General features: G+C 44.2%; 1 protein-coding gene across 3 annotated transcripts; it reads left to right on the top strand.

Moving 5' to 3' along the window:
- Positions 1-7,243: 7,243 nt before the first annotated feature.
- Positions 7,244-18,257, top strand: VMA21 (vacuolar ATPase assembly factor VMA21). 3 transcript variants are annotated; one of them, XR_003857562.1, is made up of 4 exons: positions 7,244-7,399; positions 14,378-14,487; positions 15,546-15,823; positions 18,075-18,257. XR_003857562.1 is itself a non-coding variant. In XM_029607564.1 (3 exons), the coding sequence occupies exons 1-3, from the start codon at positions 7,341-7,343 to the stop codon at positions 15,686-15,688; spliced, it is 312 nt and encodes a 103-aa protein (XP_029463424.1). In that variant the 5' UTR covers positions 7,244-7,340; the 3' UTR covers positions 15,689-18,017. The 3 variants fall into 3 exon arrangements, 1 of the variants encoding a protein (XP_029463424.1); XR_003857563.1 differs by having other exon boundaries at positions 15,546-15,805; XM_029607564.1 differs by lacking the exon at positions 18,075-18,257 and having other exon boundaries at positions 15,546-18,017.
- The last annotated feature ends 4,066 nt before the right edge of the window (positions 18,258-22,323 follow it).

Below are 22,323 nucleotides of genomic sequence, written 5' to 3' on the forward strand. Positions count from 1 at the left end.
TCCCAGGTAGAATTAGGAGAAGCTCCAAGACAGGGAGAGCAGGCCCTCAAGGAGCGAGTACCTGATCCCTTAGAGCAGAAAAACTCAGTTGTATTGTACTCACGTATCAGTAACAGAGATTCCACTAGACGAGAGGTCTGGCATTGGAACAGAGGGCAGGCCCTCGAGGAGCAAGTACCTGGTTCTAGTGAAGCAGTACTGTGGAATAGATGGTAGTTGTACTCACAGATGGAAACTGTTAGTGAAGTCTTCCAAATAGAAAAGTTTGAAGATGCAGGCAGTGACTCAGGGAACATGGGCCCTCGAGGAGCGAGTACCGGTTTCCTGATATCACCTGAAAGAAGCAGAAGAGGCCCTCGAGGAGCAGGTGCCCCGTTAGCAAGCCCGAAGGGTGTAAGAGATCCAGATAACACTGGAGTGGCAGAGCAGCTTCAGTACGGAGAGCGAATCCCATCCGTAGGGTTTCCGTTGCTAACTCGATGAGCTAGCAAATACTATAGGCTTAAATATCCAGGCAGCGTGACGTCATATAGGGGGATGCCCCTGAGGTTCGTGCCAATATCAGTTTAACAACAGCATACCATCCTCAAGCCAGTGGACAAGCCACGAGTACAAACCGCTCCTTGAAATCTTTCCACCGCGCGCCCTAAGGTTCCTTGGAGGAGCATGGCAGGAGGCAGCACCAAAGCCAGTCTGGGGACGCCGGAGAGGACAGCAAACAGTTGCCGCGGCAGCCAGTAGTCCGAGGTGAGCGGGAGGAGCCGCAAGTAGTTAGAGGTAGACAGGGCGAAGCCGTCTAAGACCGACGGTCGCAACACTCTGGTGTTGAAAGCAGTCTTCCAGATGTCATCAGGGCGGATATGCACCAAGTTATAGGCTCCGCGTAAGTCTAACTTAGTGAAGATAGAGGCTCCGTGTAGCCGATCAAACAATTCAGATATCAAGGGCAGAGGGTACTTGTCCTTGAGAGTGATCGCATTCAGACTGCGGTAGTCGATACATGGTCTTAAAGATCCATCCTTTTTTGTGACGAAAAAGAACTCTGCGCCAGCAGGGGAGGTAGAGGGGCAAATGAACCCCTTCACAAGATTCTCCCAGATGTACTCCTTCATGGCTTTGGTCTCGGGAAGTGACAGTAGTTAAGGAGACTCGACCAGGTAATGGTTCTCCATAGATTGAAGCAATGCACAAGGAAGTCTCGAGAGGACGGGTATTGATACCCAGGAGTGGGACCAAGTCTCTAAGGATAAAATTACCACCTGTTCCGGAATCCACCAGAGCAAGGACAGGAAACAATTGAGTGTCCCAGACTATATTAACAGGCACGGATAGTTGAGGGGCCTGGGATGTTGCGCCCAAGTTCAGGACCCCAACTGAACTTAGGCCGGGAAGTTTCCCGGGCGGATTGGGCAAATTGTAGATGATGACTGGGTGCTCCACAGTACAGACACAGGCCTGTTTGTCTCCGCCGGAGGCACTCTTCCGGGGACAGGCGCCCACGACCCAACTGCATGGGTTCATCGGTCTCAGCCACAGCAAAATTCCTATCAGTAGTAGGGTTGGTAGCAGGTGGCGAATGGGAACAACCTGAGAAGGTTTCTTGGGCATCCGATTCTCCTGGTGACGCTCTTGGAGATGGTGGTCAATTCGGCCTGCTAGATCGATAAGATCCTTGAGAGAGGAAAGGAGCTCTCGTGCTGCCAACTCATCCTTGAGTTCCAGGGAGAGCCTGTCCAGGTAGCATCTGAACTCGCTTGGCAGTCCTCCTGCCAAGCGAGTTCAGATGCTAAAGTCCGGAATTCAATGGTGTAGTCGAAGAGGCTTCTTTGGCCTTGTTGCAAGTGTAGTAGACTAGTACTTGCCATGGCATGCCGCCCAGGATCATCAAAGGTTCGTTGGAACACGGTCACGAAATGAGACAGTTCCCATAGGAGTCCAATCGCTCCCACAAGGGAGAAACCTACTCCAGCGCCTTCCCTTCTAGGCGAGACAAGTTGAAGGTGACCTTGATTAATTCATCTTGAAAGATGGAGGGTTGAAGAGCAAACTGCATATAGCACTGTAAATAAACCCTCTACTCAGTTTGGAGTCACCGTTGAAATGAGGCGGGGCTGGCAGGGCCAGTAGGGTTCTGGAAGAGGAAGTAGATGGCTGTGGCGGAAAGGAAGCCATCACTGGAACTGAGTTGCTGGACATGGCATCTAGCCGTGTATGCAGACACACGAGGGAATAGGCCAGAGCCTCGAGAAACTGTTGCTGTTCTTGTACCTTTAGGACCAGGCCAGGAATAGCTAGGAGGGCATGCGGCTCTGCCGAGTCCATGGCCTTTGCAATCTGTTGCACCAGAGGTGGACCCTTGGGCCGAGGTGAGGTTGATGCTACCCATAGGAGGGTCATACGGGTCCCCACCGTTGACAGGCAGAGAGGGCTGACGGATGGAGGCTGGATGGCACTTCACCAATACCAGCCTTCGTTCCCCGCGGGTTGAGCCTTTGGGTGCCGGGGCCGGCTGGACTTAGGTGGCCTCCGTCAGTGGTCGTCGATGGGTGGATCGAGGTCAGCCCGGAGGCAGCAACTAGTGAGGTATCAGTCTGTACTGGATGAGGCGGAGTCCCGAAGACCTGGGCGCCAATAGGAACACAGCAAGAGCAGGCCAAAGCCTGAATGAACCATGTCCAGGACAAAGGCTGAAGAGGCGTCTTTAAGCAAGCTGGGTTCAGGGCTGGTGGCAGTCTGGAAACAGTGGCAAGCAAGGCTGAGGTCTAGATGAGGAGAGAGTCAAAAGGATGGTGAGATGAAGCAAAAGTCCAGGGCTGGAGAGAGGCAATGGGGTCGTCAGGCGATGCAGAGGTCCGGGGCTGGAGAGAGGCAACGGAGTAGTCAGGCGATGCAGAGGTCTGGGGCTGGAGCGAGGCAAAAGTGTCGTCAGGCAATGCAGGGGTCAAACCAGGTTAGCAATCCGAAGGAGGGATGAAGGAATGGAACACCGGAACAAGGAAACAGGAACGAAGGCAATCAGGATCGGGAACCAGGAACAGAAGAAGAACAAGTACTCGACTAGCGAGGGGACCTGTTGCAAAGGCAATTTGAGAGAGCAGAGCCCAGCCTTATATACCGGAGATTAGTTGACCGGGGCCGTGGCCTAGGGAGGGGCACTGCACTGGTCGGTCTCTCCGAGGGCCACGAGGAGAGGCCCGACGCGGAGCATTAGAAACTGTAGCAGAGCTGGATGCCCCAGGAGTGGCCCGAGGATGGAGCCGGCGGCCCACAGCCGCCAGAGATGAGGGACCAGGTGTTGGATCACTTTGAAAAAGGTGAGGGGGCCATGCCGCGGGTCTGCCGCAGCCGGCAAGTGGATCTATATACAGACATCAACCAACAAGGACTGAATTACATAGTCTGGGTAAACAAATAAGCATGGGTGTAGCTTGCTTATTGCAGCGGTTACTACCCCTAACTAATTAAGCTTGATATTTCACTTAGATGCAGCTCTAACACTGCTCTCTACATTAATGGTGGGGGTGGAAGGGAAATAGAACCAAAGGTTACTAAGAGCCAAGAGTAACAGATAAGTATGAGAAAAAAAAAAGTGTGAAGCTTGCTGGGCAGACTGGATGGGCAGTTTGGTCTTCTTCTGCCATCATTTCTATGTTTCTATATGTTTCTATATTTCTATGTGTGTAACACTACAGACGCTGTGAAGACTGAATCCGAAGGCACTGAGGAACAGCAGCTAGGCCCTTTTATAGGGCTGATCCAGGAACAGGTTGATGACATCATCGGCGAGGGACGCAGGGCTTTTCCCGCTGTTGGCCCTTTAAGAGCAGGAGAGAGGCGCGCGCCCGCGCCTATGGTGAGCAGGAAGTGAAGATTGCATCGGTGGCGTCCCTGCCGCGTGGAAGACCTGGAGGACAGCGGCAGTGGCTGTGGCCGCCCTGCCGCGAAGAAATGAAGCAAGCAGTAGGAGTGGCTCCGTGCCGCGAAGAGAAGACTCCCGGCAGCAGCACTAGGACTGCAGGGGAGCCAGGAGTGTTGCGGCTCGGCCTGCCTAGGAACGGCGTCGGCAGTGGCCTGACTGGCCGCTTTCGAGCTGGAAGGAAGGTAGGCGACTGCCCACGCCTGTAGCGGGCAGGATCCTAACATAGATGGTCAATGATGAATGACGAATGAATGACTAATAATTATAATAGTTAGCACATAGATGGGTTTTGATGCACATACTTGTGAGTGCCTACCCAGTGCCGTATGAAGGTCATTCAAATATTAATTTGAGTATTTTGGTGTTTCCTTATATTGTAAAAGAGATTTTTCATATGTTTATGTAAGAATATTCTTACAATTTTGGGGTTTCTGTTTATTTTCTATTGCTTCATATTCAAAACATTTACCATTCAAGGGAAGCATGCAGGGCTAACCTGACTGCTTCAAAGCCATAGAATTAATAATCATACCAGGAGAGAACATAAGAACAAAAGAAATTGCCAAACTGGGTCAGACCAAGGTTCTATCAACCTCAGCATCCTGTTTCCAATGGCCAAGCCAGGCTACAAGTATCTGGCATGTACTCAAACACTAATTAGATCCCATGCTACTGATGCCAGTAATAGCAGTGGCTATTTCCTAAGGGGTAGATTTTAAAACGTGCTCACGTCACGTGTCCATGTGTACGCACTTCCTGGTGCTTACTCATGGCCATGCCGATTTTATAACATGTGCGTGCATGTTATAAAATCCAATGGTCGTGCACACATATGTGCTGGATTTTATAATTCGCGCACGTATGTGCAGGCAGCATGTGCAAGGGGAGGAGAATTTATGCAACCTCTGCGCGGTGATGCATTTGGGCCTCCAGTTGCCAGTTCCCTCTCAGTCCGCTCCAATTAAGGAGTGGACTGGGAGGGAACTTCCTTACCCCATACCTATACTCCCTCCCTCTTCCCCTCCTCTTAAACCCTACCTATTTTTTTTGGCTTGTTTTAGAACTTACTTAGGTCCCCAGGCTGAAGTAAGTTGCGAACGCCAGAGTCTTCAGGTCAGTGTTCAATGGCTCTATCTCGGCCTCCCCCTCCCTGCCCAGACCCTGCACCCTAGCCTGCCCTTTTGAAGAGGCCCGGCAGTTGTGTGTGTACCAGGGTTTACGCACGTGGCCAGGCCTCTGAGCCTAGAGGGGGAGGGGAGAGATACTGGCAGGTGGAGGAGTTGGTGCCTGAGAGAACGAAGTGGCCAGGGGAGTAGGGAGAGCAAGTGGAAGGGACACTCTTACAGTGAATTTCTAGAGAAATTCTGCATCTCTAAGTAATAAAATTTTTCTGTAGTAATTTAAAATTTAATTACTTAAAGACTGTCATGTAAATTGTGCTATTTTGACCAATATAAAGTTTGCAGAATTTTAAGTTTTTGTGCACAGAATTCCATAAGAACATAAGTAAATGGCATACTGGGTCAGACCAAGGGTCCATCAAGCCCAGCATCCTGTTTCCAACAGTGGCCAATCCAGGCCATAAGAACCTGGCAAGTACCCAAAAACTAAGTCTATTCCATGTTACCATTGCTAATGGCAGTGGCTATTCTCTAAGTGAACTTAATAGCAGGTAATGGACTTCTCCTCCAAGAACTTATCCAATCCTTTTTTAAACACAGCTATACTAACGGCACTAACCACAACGTCTGGCAACAAATTCCAGAGATTAATTGTGCGCTGAGTAAAAAAGAACTTTCTCCGATTAGTTTTAAATGTGCCCCATGCTAACTTCATGGAGTGCCCCCTAGTCTTTCTACTATCCGAAAGAGTAAATAACCGATTCACATCTACCCGTTCTAGACCTGTCATGATTTTAATCATCTCTATCATATCCCCCCTCAATCGTCTCTTCTCCAAGCTGAAAAGTCCTAACCTCTTTAGTCTTTCCTCATAGGGGAGCTGTTCCATTCCCCTTATCATTTTGGTAGCCCTTCTCTGTACCTTCTCCATCGCAATTATATCTTTTTTGAGATGTGGCGACCAGAATTGTACACAGTATTCAAGGTGCGGTCTCACCATGGAGCGATACAGAGGCATTATGACATTTTCCGTTTTATTCACCATTCCCTTTCTAATAATTCCCAACATTCTGTTTGCTTTTTTGACTGCCGCAGCACACTGAACCGACGATTTCAATGTGTTATCCACTATGACACCTAGATCTCTTTCTTGGGTTGTAGCACCTAATATGGAACCCAACATTGTGTAATTATAGCATGGGTTATTTTTCCCTATATGCATCACCTTGCACTTATCCACATTAAATTTCATCTGCCATTTGGATGCCCAATTTTCCAGTCTCACAAGGTCTTCCTGCAATTTATCACAATCTGCTTGTGATTTAACTACTCTGAACAATTTTGTCATCTGCAAATTTGATTATCTCACTCGTCGTATTTCTTTCCAGATCATTTATAAATATATTGAAAAGTAAGGGTCCCAATACAGATCCCTGAAGCACTCCACTGTCCATTCCCTTCCACTGAGAAAATTGTCCATTTAATCCTACTCTCTGTTTCCTGTCTTTTAGCCAGTTTGCAATCCACGAAAGGACATCGCCACCTATCCCATGACTTTTTACTTTTCGTAGAAGCCTCTCATGAGGAATTTTGTCAAACGCCTTCTGAAAATCCAAGTATACTATATATACCGGTTCACCTTTATCCACATGTTTATTAACGCTTTCAAAAAAGTGAAGCAGATTTGTGAAGCAAGACTTGCCCTGGGTAAAGTCATGCTGACTTTGTTCCATTAAACCATGTCTTTCTATATGTTCTTCCCCCAGAAGTAGTCACATTATCAAAACCATATTAACAAAATTAGTCCCATATAAAAATCAATACCACCATAGAATTCAAAACACAATAATACAATCAATAGTATAATTTATTCTTCAAGCATTTATTCTACCAAATTAACATAATATTCGCTTTCAAAATCAGCACTTTAAGATACGAAAATACTTAAAAGTTGCTACATACAACATACCAGAGCCTCAAATAAAAAAAAAAAAAGTAACGAGGTTTTGAAAATGTATAGCCTATAAGTAAGCAGACAGTCTTCTCTGCAATCCGCTTCCATCATGTCAAGGGCGCTAATGGGAGCGGAGAACCCGTAACCAGCTCTTAGACGCACGCACGCGCACACAGGGCCAAGCCTTCCATATTTATTCTAGCCGGAAATAAACGAGTAAAAACTTCCACTTGAAGAGCGTGGCGCTGATCGAGAACGAGGCTCGGAACGCAAGACTATGATTAAGGTCTGCGTAGGCGCATGCGCACTGACTCGTCGCTTGGCGGATAGAAGAAGGTGTTAGGCCATGGAGAGAGTGGATAAAGGGGCTTTGAACGCTGCTTTGCCGCCGCAGGACTTCCGAGCGTAAGAACTTTCTCTCGTCCCAAACCGCGGATTCTGCACCCCGTGGGCGGCTGTGGAGCGGTTCAGGGCCGCCTTCCCCTCCCCCCCCTCCGGCCTTGTCGGAATGCAGCCCCCAGTGGGGCGGTGGGGAATACTCGCCTTTAAGGGCCTGTTTCCCTGCAGCCTGTCGGTTTCTCAGGTTGGGGGTTCCGCGGTGCTCGCTAGATGGAAGGAGCGTTTCTCTTTTACTAGCTGCCAGATCTGAAAGGTGGAAAGGTCAGGGAAAGCTCGCCCAGGCACTCAGAAAGGGGCGAGCTGAAATCATGTGCTCTGGATCCCTTGATCAGTGAATTCTATCTTATGGGGTCATTTACTAAGCATTTTTCCCATAGACACAGAATGGAAGAAAGGTCTTAGTAAATCAGGCCCTTAGTATAGCCATCTTAACAAAAGAATCATCATTTTTTTGTTCCAGGAATTGGGAGCCAATGCAATTCAAGTTCAATGTCAAATATTTCTGGCTCGAAAAGCTCCAACAGTAAAATGTGATTGATCATGGATGAGCTTTTGTCATACTAGGATCTTGTGGTTGCCATCTGAAGGTCCTGGGAAGCGTGGGAGACCAGGAAATTATTCTGCAAGACCTCTATATCCTCTATTAATTGGCCTGGTCTTATGCTGAACCAGGGGTTAATAACATAAGTATCAGGCCGAGTCGCACCAAAGGTCCAGAGAGCCTAGCATCTTGTTGCCCAACAGTAGCTAGTTCGGGTTTGAGTGACCAACATTTTGTGAAGCTCTTTATATAATTTTGTATTAAATGAATTAACTAAAAACTGCCAGGTAGTTGACCTTGGATGAAATCTTAACCAATGTTTTAAACATGCTGCATTGAATTCATATAGCCTCATGCAAACTCAGTAAACTTTGACAAGAAGCTTTTAGTAGGATTATTGAAATCATTTGGAGACCAACACTTAAGAGGATTTTATGCTTATGTATTTATGTTCTTGATCATGTATTGTTTACTTTAGCAGCTTAATGGTTGATGTTTTGTAATCTGTTTAGAATGTCTCACCTCAGGTGGAATCTAAGATTTTAAAAAATAAATAGGGTAAGAGACTTTTGGGGAACCTTCCTTGATGCAGGTCTCTGATGTGCAATGCTTTTAATAAGCTTACATCTGCTCTCTGGTCATTTCCAGCATTTATAGTCAGCTAGCTGTCTTGCAGAATGTGATTTTTTGCTTCCAAGGCCCAATGCCATAAGATGTGAGTAAAAATGTATGTTGAAATTCAGCACACATTTTTCTTTATTCATATACTGAAAAAGCTTATTTTCAGTATGCAAATATATAAAACTGTGCTAACATAATATGCATACAAACATGCACTCAGCCTAGTACACCATGTTTTATGCACATAATTTGAGGTGCTTCTAAAACTTGTGCTCCTAAACATTATGCTTGCAAAAACATGCTGTGCTTATAGAAATTGTGTACACACAACCTGAGTCTAGAACTGCACCAGAAATTCCATGTCCACAACCAGACTGTGGCACAGCAACCTAGGCTAACACTAGTCTCCATTAATGTTATTCCACTTTTGACCCAGGAGTTAAATTTCCAGCATTAAAAAAACAAAACAAAACAAAAAAAAAACGAGTTAAGCCTATGCACCTCTGCATTGAGGAGTACTAATTTTGTATGTTAAAATCCTCAGTAAAGTTAAACTTGCAAAAAATGCATGTGCAGTCTAGTGTGCTTATTACATTAGCGCTAGATCAGTGTCTTGATGAGTTACAGCACCCTGGTCCCTTGCCTGTGTTTACATGGATCTCCAAGGCATTATTATTGTTTGTATAATGCTACCAGGCATATACAGCATTTTATAGTGACATGTAAGGAACAATCCCTGCTTCTTGGAGTTTACAATCAAGATGGAAAGATGAGGCAAGACAAAAAAATAAGATTTTGAATTATATCAGTGATGCAATAATTGGGAAGAAATACACCAGATAGTTTGGTTAGGAGCAGATGAGGAGGGACAGCTTCAATTAAACAGTCTTAAATAGTTCAAGGGATGAAGAATCTTGAGAATTTTTAAATAACACCCCAGTGTCAACTATAGGTTGTAGCTTTTGAATATTAAATACTAATTCAATCAGTATTTAAAAAAACTTGGATATCTTAGGCTTTATAAATTGAAAAATAATACAAGTAATAATACATTGAAAAATACATAGAGGCCGATACCGTTAACGCGCGTCGAAAACGCCTGTCCAACCCTCCCAAAACTAATAGCGCCCGCAACATGCAAATGCATGTTGATGGCCCTATTAGTTATTCCCGCGCAATACAGAAAGTAAAATGTGCAGCCAAGCCGCACATTTTACTTTCAGAAATTAACATCTGCCCAAAGGTAGGCATTAATTTCTCTTGGCACCGGGAAAGTGTACAGAAAAGCAGTAAAAACTGCTTTTCTGTACACCCTCCGACTTAATATCATGGCGATATTAAGTCGGAGGTCACAAAAGTGGGAAAAAAACACATTTTAATCTGCCCTCGGCTCGGAAGACGGATGCTCAATTATGCCGGTGTCCGTTTTCCGAACCCGTGGCTGTCAGCGGGTTTGAGAACCGATGCCGGCAAAATTGAGCATTGGCTGTCAAACCCACTGACAGCCGCCGCTCCTGTCAAAAAGGAGGCGCTAGGGACGCGCTAGTGTCCCTAGCGCCTCCTTTTACCGCGGGCACTAATTTGCATAGGCCACCCTCCTGAATCGCTCGCCCAGAAGAGTGGCCTGTGCGCGTGCTGGGAAAGTGGGCGCTCGCCCGCTCTCCTGCCCGTTTTTCTGATTCGGCCTGATAGTGAGCTGCAGTGCTCTAACTGAAGTATGGTGGTTCTGTGCATATAGCAGATGTGGGTGTAGGAGTGCTCGGACTATTGGCTTTTGTGCAGTAAGTCAGGCAAGTTATTTGAAGGGGCAAAATCTGTTCTTAATCTGTTAGATAATAGTATGTGATATCTTAATATTTCTCTGTAAACCTAGTAAGTCCAATACTGTTAACTTGTAGAAATCATTTAAAAAAAACTGAGGTAGCTAAGCCATGATAAAATGCACACTCAAATTAAATGTAATCTCTCTAGTTCATGAAGTCTAATTTTTATGATGTCTGTGAGTGATACCAAGTTTATAATTTTTGCCTCTCCAAATGACACACGAGAGCATATTGTATTATTAGAATTCAGGTGCAATAGGGCCATCTGCTTGCATGTAATCTGTGGCATGCATCTTATATTTTGCTTTACTACTAACTGATTTCAGTTGTGTGGTTAGTAGTATGTTTGTATAGGCTTCCTCTGCCTCTTAGAATTAGGTGACTAAATACATTGTTGCTACTCAATTAAAATTAATAGAAAAGTAAGGGCAGTCTTTGATCAAAAAAACTAATATGCTACCAAAGATTTGAAAAAAAAAATGTTCACTTCTTGAAAGATATCAGCTATTCCTGTATTCGTAAGGTTTGTCAACATAAGCCTAGCTGATGGATTTAGATGCGTTTAGGCTGAGCTTGCCTCTTTTTGTGTCCCTTGGCATTCACAAACATCCAAGTTCATAGCAAATTGTTGCTTAATATATAAAGAACGTTAAGATGTATGACATTTCCTAGCGGGAGAAAAAATGATAGTGGGGTGGCTGACCATAGTATTTTCCAGATACATGCATGAAAGATGTGCAAGTCCCATCCATTGGCTCTGAAATGAACAGTCGTTTTACACATGGCATATGAATTGTTTCTGCATCAGTTAACATTTCAGAGCTGTGAGGATTTAACTTTTATTTATTTATTTATTTATTTATTTATTGGCAACAAAATAAAATAGAACCAAATTATTTTGAAAGCACTTTTAACATAGTTCTTATGAGGGGATTTCCTTTAGAGATGTGAATCGTGTGATCGATCGTCTTAACGATCGATTTCGGCTGGGAGGGGGAGGGAATCGGATCGTCGCCATTTGGGTTTTTTAAATATCGTGAAAATCGTGAAAATCGAAAACCGGCACACTAAAACATCCCTAAAACCCACCCCGACCCTTTAAAATAAATCCCCCACCCTCCCGAACCCCCCCAAATGCCTTAAATTACCTGGGGTCCAGAGGAAGGGTCCCGCTGTGATCTTCCACTCTCGGACCTCCGGTGCTTGTAGAAATGGCGCCGGCGCTACCTTTGGTTTTTCCGTACGGAAAAACGATTCGCGGCAGGAGATCGCTCCCGGACCCCCGCTGGACCCCCAGGGACTTTTGGCCAGCTTGGGGGGCCTCCTGACCCCCACAAGACTTGCCAAAAGTCCAGCGGGGGTCCGGAACGACCTCCTGCAGTCGAATCGTGTTGTCTACGGCCGGCGCCATTTTGCGCCGCCATTTTGCGCAAAATGGCGCCGGCCGTAGACAACACGATTCGACTGCAGGAGGTTGTTCCGGACCCCCGCTGGACTTTTGGCAAGTCTTGTGGGGGTCAGAAGGCCCCCCCAAGCTGGCCAAAAGTCCCTGGGGGTCCAGCGGGGGTCCGGGAGCGATCTCCTGCCGCGAATCGTTTTTCCGTACGGAAAAACCAAAGGTAGCGCCGGCGCCATTTCTACAAGCACCGGAGGTCCGAGAGTGGAAGATCACAGCGGGATCCTTCCTCTGGACCCCAGGTAATTTAAGGCATTTTGGGGGGGTTCGGGAGGGTGGGGGATTTATTTTAAAGGGTCGGGGTGGGTTTTAGGGTTTTTTTAGTGTGCCGGTTTTCACGTCCTCCCCTTTCCCCTCCCCTTTCCCCCGATTTACGATTTTTCGACGATAAATCGGGGGAATTGTTATTGTATCGCGGCTCTAACGATTTTTGATGATTTAAAATATATCGGACGATATTTTAAATCGTCAAAAAACGATTCACATCCCTAATTTCCTTAGGTGGGTGGACTTCCCATTCAGTTTGCTTCTGACACTAGGGCCAAGTCTGTTAATACAGCAGCTATTTTTGCCTTCTCTGCGAACACGCTCTATAATTTAATTTCAAACTTGTATATCGCCGTTCCAGTTGGAACTGTCCTTGGTGGTTTACGGCAGCCAAATCTGCAGTAGACGAGCCAGTGGATGTTGCAGTAAGAGTAAATCTTGCAGGCAGCTCTCCCTTTTCTGTGTTTTTAAGGGTCCCAAACCCTGACTCTTTTTTTGGCACCACCTCCTTAGCCCTAAAAATGATCAGTGCCAGGGATGAAGCACAGATGCCTTGATTAGTGGTGCAAAGGGTTTAATAAGAGTTATCAGCACCAGATGTTCCAAGGTTTACTGTTTTATGATAAACCACTTAGCATGGCTGTCTATAGGCAGTATATAAGAACTTTTATTAATAATAATAAAATATGACCTTTTTTAACACTGGAAAGGTGTATTCCAAGGAATATACAATTTCCAAGGATGGTCTTTACATTGCACTTCCTGTGCCTCTCTTCTGGTAAGCGTGTTCCTGCTGGAACACCAGCAGGCTTTTCTTGGCGCACCTCGACCCCCTACAGTATGAGGGCCAGGCAGGGCACTTGCACTCTGCCCGCAAAGACCTTTCACATGATGTGTTGGACAGAGATTCAATAATTCCTCCAGCACTTATTCACAGGGAATAAATTGCACTCACCATGTACACCTGCACCCCAGGGTTTGTGTGTCTGTGTTTTTCTTTTTTTTTAATGATGGGGAGGGTTGTTGGCAATACTTTAATGCATTTCTTTTCGGGCAAATTCACACAGCCTGCTTGCTTTTCTTCTTACACCACTAAGTGTATTTCTCCCTTCTCTTCCCCCCATCTCCCATCCTTTGTGTGGTTCTCTTTGTCCTTCCTCTCACTCTCCTCTTCCTCTTGCCCCCCTGCTACCTCCTAGGCACTGATCAGGGCCATAGATACTGCCTCCTGGTTGTGCCACTGCTGTTGCTTCCTGGGACTGAACGTGCCTCTGCTCTCCCAGGCTCCCATTGCTATGGCTCCTCTATCTCTTCAGCTAGGAAGCCCCCCCTAGCTCTGCCATTCCAGCCACTGTCTCCTACCTCTTTGACTGGTGGTGCCTGGGGAGACTGCTGCTCTGGCTCCTCCCACTGTTCTCTGTCTGGTTTTTCTTCACCTACATGAGTAACTTTCCATTATAAGGAAATGTATACATACAAGTGAAAAATGACAGACTGAATTGGTCAGGCGCATAAGGCATTCTATAGTATACATACTGTAAAAAGCACCTTAAAAGCTGTGTCTAGAAGCCAAATACCATCTGATATCATGTAGAAATGTTTGTAATAGGATTCTTAGGGACAGAGGTAGAATATTCACTGAAGGACTTCAAAGAGCCATGCAAGGAAGCCTCCCAGTACTTCTGCCAGTCATGGACCATTTAACTATGTTCACTTTTTTTCTTTTTTAAAAGTTAAATAGGACATGCCTGTTTGGAGTAAAGTTAATAGGAATTTGATGTGTGTAATACGTAAAACCGGTTCTTACTGTTATTTCATATCACAGCAGGTGCTGTTTTGGTTCAACATAGATGAAATGGCCTTAGTTAATGACTTTAGTAAAGTAACAAGACACATGCAGTGTTTTTTTAAATGTCCTAGGTTCCATGATTCATTGAGTTCCCATAAGGTGTACTGGGATCAGACCTTGGACTCTAGAGCTCATGTGTTTGTGTTCCCACTAAGTGGTTCTGCTTGCTAGTTACTAGCAAGAGATGACCAGCACACAAGATCCTCGACATAGGGGAACGGAGAGTAGAATTTTGGGGATCAAGTAGTGTTTGTGATTTTGCCAGAGCAAATGAAATGGGTCTTGTGGTCTTTGCAGTCGTAGTCTTAGTTTGACTTGCCCTGCTAAGACAGAAGTAGTTTAAATGATGCAGATTATTCAGTAAACATAAAATTTTGTTTTGAGTCCTATTTAATGTCCATTGATGCAGTAATGATTTTTATTACAGGTCCGAAGGGTCACTTGTGTCAACTCTGAAGACTCTTCTCTTCTTCACAGCATTAATGATCACGTTGCCCATTGGACTATATTTTACTTCAAAGGCCTATGTGTTTGAAGGTAATTCACCAGAAACGCAAGGGGAGAGAGTCTTCTCACTAGTCCATTAGGTATCCAAAAAAAGGACCATCAGATGGGGTTAAATTGAGAGATACCAAAAAAAACAAAGACGCACATTGTATCACTTAGTTGAAAACTACATATCTTTCAGGCTGTTCATGCAGATATCATTGCTCGAGTGCTGTATACTGCCCTGTTTTGATACAATGCTAAATACAGTGATAGAATCATGTACCAAAAATCCATAATCAATATTCTTTATTCTATTCCCAAACTCTAAAATGAATATTAAACTATAGCTGCTTTCCATGTGACCATAAAAAGTCCAAGTCATAAGTGGCATAACTATTATTTAACATTCTTTTTAAAGTTTTGGGATTGAATAAAAAATATTGATTATGGCCTTGTGTTACAGCAATAACCAAGTACCAAAATGCTATACACGTAACAAAACAGTACAGGTTGTACAACCCTATATGTTGCAATTAATATACAGTGCTTGAATAATATTTGCCTGCACAGTTCCTCCTTTACCATCATCTCTGAACAATTATCCAAAGGCTTTGCTATTCACATAGTAAAGAATCTACATCCTTGGAACTGGGATTATAGATAGCATATGAATTAAGTTTTTTTTTTTAATGGTTCTAGTGCCCGTATCATCATGAGGTAAGGATCCACACACACACTCTGGCTTTAAAAATGTTCTTTGTAATTTGCCTCAGAGTATTGGTGGTGTAGTCCCTTTTACCTACTAAGCCTCTCAGATAACTCCAGGTTCAAGTAGATCACCAGTAAACTCAGTGTGGCATTTGGAATAAAGCTGAGAAGTCTGAGAAACTAACTTTATATTTAAAAGGCTGTTTCTCTACGATGTTTACACTGTACACCCACAGGGAGTATTTCATCCTGATCAGCTGAGGTTAATTCATTGTAGTTAATGGATTATGAAAACTTTCCATTGCAGTTGGTGGGTTCTGTAGGGTTCACTAAAATCTAGAATCTGTGTAGTGGCTCCGGACTGCACTATGCTGAATATGCAACAATTTACTTTGCAGGCACCTTTGGAATGTCCAGCAGGGACAGCTATTTTTATGCTGCAATCGTGGCGGTGGTTGCTGTGCACGTGGTACTGGCCATGTTTGTCTATGTGGCATGGAATGAAGGCTCGCGGCAATGGCGTGAAGGCAAACAGGACTAATGTGGATTTCTGTGAACAGTTTTTGGAAACAGATGATTGGAAGAAGGGAGTGCGACTTTGTACCAGCTGCCTACTGCTTGCATGGAAAAGACTGTGTACAAATCTCACCCAGGAAGGGTAATTCCTTTAAACTGGGTGGGTCTGTGTCAGATTCTTTTTAAGTACTGCGGCTCAAACCTTGTATATTAGCTTGCATTGTGAAATGGATCACTTTTTGTGAAATTTGATTCCTCAACTTTACTTGTGAGCTAACAAAGAATTTTAAGCTGCAGAGAAATATAGGCTTAATTGCTTTGTGCCAGTGCTGAAAAAGTTGTTTCTTGCAGTCAGTTTCTTTGTAGCACTACTCAATAACAATCACAATGATTTTGAAATGGTAGGTTAGGTTTTGTTTTTTTTTTTTTGAAACATTCATAATGCCTTTGAAGCATAATGAAAGGAAACCCAATATAAAATCCAAATGTTCAGTACCTGGCACAACAGCCACAGGCAAGAGTCTTTCTGAACACATGCCTTTCCTTATGACAACTGGCCAAAGGCTCTTTGAAGCAATAATGCAGTGGTCCTGGAAGAACCACACCAAGATACCAGCAGAGGGTCTGAAGGTTATTCAGATCCAGTAGAGCAGAGTACTCTTCCTCCAAATGCTTATACCTAAATATTTCAAGCCTGACCTGTGTACTATGGTGTGCCGCCGGTTATTAGAGATTGACTGCACTCCTTGTCATCTGCTTCTTCTACTCCTTCCCTCCTGCAGGCTCACACACACTCCTCCTCCAGACCCCAAACCAAGCAGCCCTCTCCTACTCTTCTCACCCATAGTTTAGCAGCCCTCTCCTCCTCCCTTCAGTTTCTGCTGTTGCTGCTGCACCTAGTCTTCTCTTGAGGCTAAAACTGCTCCTTTGAGCCCTGTCCGGGCTGAAGACTTAGCCACCACTTCCTATACACTGTCCAGCCATGAAAATCCACTTTTCTCGGGCAAAAAGGTTTGCACCTTCATATGAGGCATGGTGGTGTAATTTTATTATTTTTGAACTTGTAATAAGATTTAAAAAATAATTAAAGAGAGAGAAGTCATAAGGTTTTTGTATTTTTTTAGGTTGGTAACCAAGGATGGTTCTGCTATAGTTTACTGGATACCATGTTTTCTGGTCTGGGCCAAAATATTAGGAATATGGAGTCAAAATGAGCTTCACTATGCAGATGATTTACCTTGGGTTTTTCTAAAAAATCAAAATTGATGGAAACCCATCCTGTTATTGAAAGCTTAGTCTCTTGTAGATAGGAGCTGTACAGCTTTATAGGCATATGATGTTCTCCGCAACCATTAGTGTCCTGGGCTGGGGGGTGCGGTGGAGACAGCAACAGCGACACCTAGTGGCCATATCGAGGGCCCATGACTGCAGTGTACCAGATGGTACACTGCAGTCATGGGCCCATGTACCCCCAGGGAAGAACAGTCCCTGTAACGACCAGAAGGGGGAAATATCCCCAGGCTGCTGCGCATGAAGGCTCATGCCGCCGGATGGCAGCCTCGATTCCATGCGAGCTGGGAGCCTGAAAACAATTAAGGAAGCCTGCAGAAAATTACTCAAACGTATAACTGAAAGACCTTATTTCCACTTCTCAGTTATGCATTTAAGGTTAATGAGAGAACTTGGTTTGAATGCTGCATTTACATTCCAGCAAGCCAGCACTGCTGCACTTAGTCTCATCCTTATTCCTTTATTAAAAAGGACAATATAAAAGTGTCTTTATGAATATTAATGAGCAGCCTTACAATGTTTCGGGTTGATTCCTGTACTGTGATCATGTAGTGGAACAGTGGGCGGGAAGGGTAAGTGTAAAATGAGCTCCTGGGGTGTATTTTGATCAGTGAAGTCCTGCCAAAGACAGTGTATGTGTTGTTTTGCTTTGTTGTTTTTGGTGGGGGGATTATTTGTTCTTTCCTTTGTATTTGATTTAAGTTTAAAAAAAAATTCTTACTTTCCCAGTTTATGGAGAAAAACAGCAGCAATGTTTGTAGAAGCTCATTCAGTAGAGGGAAGAACATATTTGTTTAATTTTTTTTTTTTTGTACTTTTGGTTCAAATTGGTGGGGTCTTTTTTTGTTTCTGTTTTCATGTGAGGGGATAAAATGATGGGCTGGACTTTGAGACAAGTGCAAAGTTCCTTCTGCAAGTTTGTATTGCTCTTAATCGGGTTGTGGGTGGGGAGAGGCAACGTGTGAGAATAGCTAAGATTCCTGTACCCAGAGGTTGCAGCTGTAAATAGAATATTTAATAATTTATGAAAAGTTTTAATTAAAAATGCTTGGTTTTTCTCTGGCTTTGGTTATTTATTGCTTTACTTTCAGTTTATTCTGCCTTTTGTGTCTCATCCCTAGGGCCATCAGAAGTAACCTGAAACAATGATAATTTGACAGTTCCCTGTTACACTGCTGTCCAAATACTCTGAAACAGCTATGTGCCATTCCTGCCAAAAGAATTTTGCTGTTGGGCCAAGACCAGCTGTATTAACAAATTTCATTAATTACTTATTAAAGATTTTCATAATTAGTCATTTAAAAGTAAGGTTTAAATTGCTGTGGTGACATGGAGTATAGCTGCTTGATGTGTGCTTTTAATATATAATACAAGGAGGCACCGTTTTATCAGGCATCTGAAGCATGTAGAGAAGTGTGGTGTAAGAGTATTGAGTGCAACTATTTTAAAATGGTTAAATAGGTATACATTGGCTATAGAAAGTCAGCACCCCCTTGAACATTTTTCACATTTTGTTGTCTTTAGTATCATATTTGTATGCATTTGAATGAGTATTTATTAATTTTCCCACTTGTCAGCACAACATTTTCTACACCTTTCGGGGACAAAGTCTAAAAAACCCCTCAACAATTGATTAATTCTGCATCTCCTGAGATACTTGTGGAAGTACCTCTGGCAGTAGTTACAGCTGTGTCTGTTGGGATAGATTTTCACCAACTTTGCACACCTAGATTTGTTAATATTAGACTGTTCTTTACAAAACTATGAAAGCTCTGTCAAGTTCCTTGGAGAGCGTTGACGGACAGCAGTCTTCAAGTCATGCCACAGACATTTGATTAGATTGAGGTCAAGGCTCTGAATGGGTTGCTCCAGGACATTTACCCACCTCAGTGTGAACATTAGGTCATCACCATGCAATGTGAACATTAGTCCCAGTTTCAGATTTCTTGCAGAGGGCAGCAGGTGTTTGTCAAGGACTTGCACCTTTCTCCAGTCATTGTCATTTCTGGCCTGAGAAATTTTGTCCCAAAGTTTGTTTGACAGCTCCTTTCTGCTTACGGCTGACTCTCTTCTTCCAAATGCACTACTCACCCCCAAACAATGAGAAACATCGGTGTAGTGTAAATGCACTCCTCACCATGCTTCATAGGAAGGGATGGTGTTCTCTGGGTAATGTGCTGTATTGGGTTTGTGCCAAACATAATGCTGTATATCCAAGCCAAAAAGTTCTTAAGTTTTGTCAGACCTCACAACCTTTTGACCCATGGCTACAGTATCAAATGGGATTAAGGTGGGCGTGCTTGAGTAATGGCTTTCTTCTGGCCACCCTACCATGCAGGCAGATTTGTGGAGTGCTTGGGCTATTTTCTTCACATGCCTGCTTTGACCAGTCCTGGCTGCGGAAGTCACTAATTCTTTCAAAGTCATTGGCCTCTTGGTTGCCTCCCTGGTCGGTCTCCTTCCTCAGTCATTCAGTTTGGAGGGAACAGCCTCCTGTAAGCAAAGCCTTGAGGGTGCCATTCACCTTCAACAACTTCATAATCTTGCCCATGCTCCAAGGATCTGTTTCCATAATTTTGCCTCAAAGTTTGTTTGACAGCTATTTTGTGCTTGGCTCTTTGCTTTCAAATGCACTATCCAGGAGAGAGAAGCGACGGTAAGTGTTAAACTGTACCAATTCATATGAAAGGATAAATTTAACACAGGTGGGGCAAGTCATTTGATAGAAGGTTCCACCAGACCTTTAAAGGGTAGATTTTCAGACATGCGCTCGCCTGCACCCATAGACGCCTGATTTTTATAACATGTGCACGCACATGTTATCCCTTTTATCCAGGGAAGAATGGTGGGCATCACGTGCTAATTCATCCTGCTATCTACTGAAAACACCATTTAAGGTAAGCAAACTTGCTTTTTTCCATTGGTAAGCAGGGTTTGAATTAGCTATGTTCTGGAGTCCCAAAGCTGCTTTTTTACAACCCAGACTCCACTGTGGATAGTAGACTACTTAGAATCTGTCTGTCGCAAGACAGTGCAACCTACTTCACCATCTTTGGAAGCTAAAGCATCCAGCTGGTAGTGGAAGGTGAATGTATAGACATAATCAATGGGCATGCCTCTCGGGTGTGCTATCAATGTCGCAGTCATGTGCACCTGGTGGGCTTGAACTGGACCCAGCAGGGCAAGGTCAGCCAAAATATAGCAATTCTGGATACAAGACATAATCCAATTAGAGTTCTTTTGGAAACAGCAACTCCCAGTCTGTTGGGGTCATATGTGACAAATAGTTAAGGAGTCTTCCTGTGAGAATGTGTATGAGGTCCTGGTTACAATTGAGCAGCTGGTGGAGTCTTTCGCCTTCATGGGCATGAGGCTTCAAATAGAAGGCTGGAAGCATGATGGATTGGTTCAAGTGGAAAGCCAAGAAGATCACCTTGGAAAGAAACTTAGGTGAGTTCTCAGTACCACTTTGTCATGAAAAAAAACTATAGATAAGTGAGCAGATGTACTAGTGCTTGAAGTTCACTGATGTGGTGTGCAGAAGTTACCGTAACCAGGAAGAGTACTTTCTAGGTAAGACATGTCAGAGTGGCTCATAAGGGCTACATTGATGTCCCAGGGCACAGGGGGTTTTGTGATTTGAGGCTTAATTCGTACCAGTCCTTTCATGAATCGGGATACTAGAGGACGTAGAGCGATGGGCCATCCATTTTCCTGTGTATGGAATGTGGCTATGGCATTCAGGTGCACTTTGACAGATGATGTCGCTAGACCTGACCTAGATAGCTGAAGCAGGTAGTGAAGTAGCACATGTACACCATGATGTATAGCGGCTCCACTTAAAGGCATAGTTCTGGTGCATGGAAGGCTTACATGCCTTATAAAACTTCTAAAGCAAATCCCAACCATCATAGCCAGATCCATAGCAGACATAGTTAATATATCGCTTGAACAAGGCACTTTCCCTGAGTCAAGTGTACCAGCATCAAACCAATCCTCAAAAAAACACAACTCAAAAAAGCCAATCCATCAAATTACGACCCATCTCCAACCTTCCCCCTTCATCGCCAAGATCCTTGAAAAAATCGTCACCCGTCAACTCAGCACACCTGCAAAATCACAACATCCTATCCCCATCCCAACATGGATTCAGAAAACACTTTTAACACCGAAACACTCCTCCTTTCCCTCACAGACCCCATCCTCGGAGACCTGTACCACAGCCAATCATACCTCCTCATCCTACTTGACATCAACCATGAAACCTTACTAAACAGACTAAGTGACATCGGCCTAGGCAACACCACACTCAAGTGGTTCAAATCATACCTGACAAACCGGTCATACAAAGTCAGACTTAACTCCACTGAATCCAAACAAATCCCCCTTACACATGGTGTACTTCAAGGTTCATCCCTCTCCTCCACCCTTTTCAACATCTACATCCTCCCCCTATGTACGCTTCTAACCGGATTAAATCTAACCTTCCTATACACAGACTATGTTCAGATTCTACTCCCCATAAAAGAAACTATCACAAACACACTAAAAACTTGGGACAACCACCTTCTGAAGATAACACAACTATTATCTCAAATGTCCCTTAACCTCAACAAAACTGAAATACTTCACATCAACAACAAGACCATCTCAACTCTCAAAGACAACAACCCAGCACCTGCAATAGATGACAGAATAACCTCCTCAGCCAGTGATCTCTGTGTACACATTGATAATGAACTCAACATGAAGAATCATATCAACACAATAATAAAGGATGGATTCTTCAAACTGCAAATACTCAAAAAAATCAAACCACTTCTCTATGCCCAAGATTACAGAACAGTACTCTAAGCACTGCTTTTCTCCAAACTCGCTATTGTAATGCCCTACTCCTGGGTCTCCCATCCAACACTCTCAGGCCACTACAATTGCTCCAAAATGCAGCGGCAAGATCACTCTCAAACACCAAAAAATCTGAACACATCTCACCAATCCTCAAAAACCTGCACTGGCTGCCCATCACACACAGGATTCAATACAAAGTTCTAAAACTCATACACAAAGCACTATACACTGAAATATTTGACTGGCTGAGCCCTGCCCTTCACTTTCAATCCAGTCAGAGAACACTCTGATCCACTAGCACTGGACTCATTCCTACACCATCCCCAAAAATGGCCCACTTAACTTCAACAAGGGGACGATCCCCAACAATGGCAGGCCCAACACTCTGGAACAGCCTACCACCTCAACTCAGGCTCAACCCCACAACCCAATAATTCAGAAAGAACCTTAAAACATGGCTCTTCAAAAATACATATCCAACTACCACCCAACCATGAAGATGTGCCCTCCCCCCCTTCCCAC

Source organism: Rhinatrema bivittatum, chromosome 6 (assembly GCF_901001135.1).
Source record: "Rhinatrema bivittatum chromosome 6, aRhiBiv1.1, whole genome shotgun sequence".
Taxonomy (NCBI): domain Eukaryota; kingdom Metazoa; phylum Chordata; class Amphibia; order Gymnophiona; family Rhinatrematidae; genus Rhinatrema; species Rhinatrema bivittatum.

What these genes read in the sequence shown, in the direction of transcription:
- VMA21 (XM_029607564.1), top strand. Translation starts at nt 7,341, where the DNA reads ATGGAGAGAGTGGATAAAGGGGCTTTGAACGCTGCTTTGCCGCCGCAG. An exon ending in CCGCCGCAGGACTTCCGAGC is followed by an intron (nt 7,400 to 14,377) that starts GTAAGAACTTTC and finishes TTTTTATTACAG; the next exon opens with GTCCGAAGGGTCACTTGTGT. An exon ending in AAAGGCCTATGTGTTTGAAG is followed by an intron (nt 14,488 to 15,545) that starts GTAATTCACCAG and finishes TTTACTTTGCAG; the next exon opens with GCACCTTTGGAATGTCCAGC.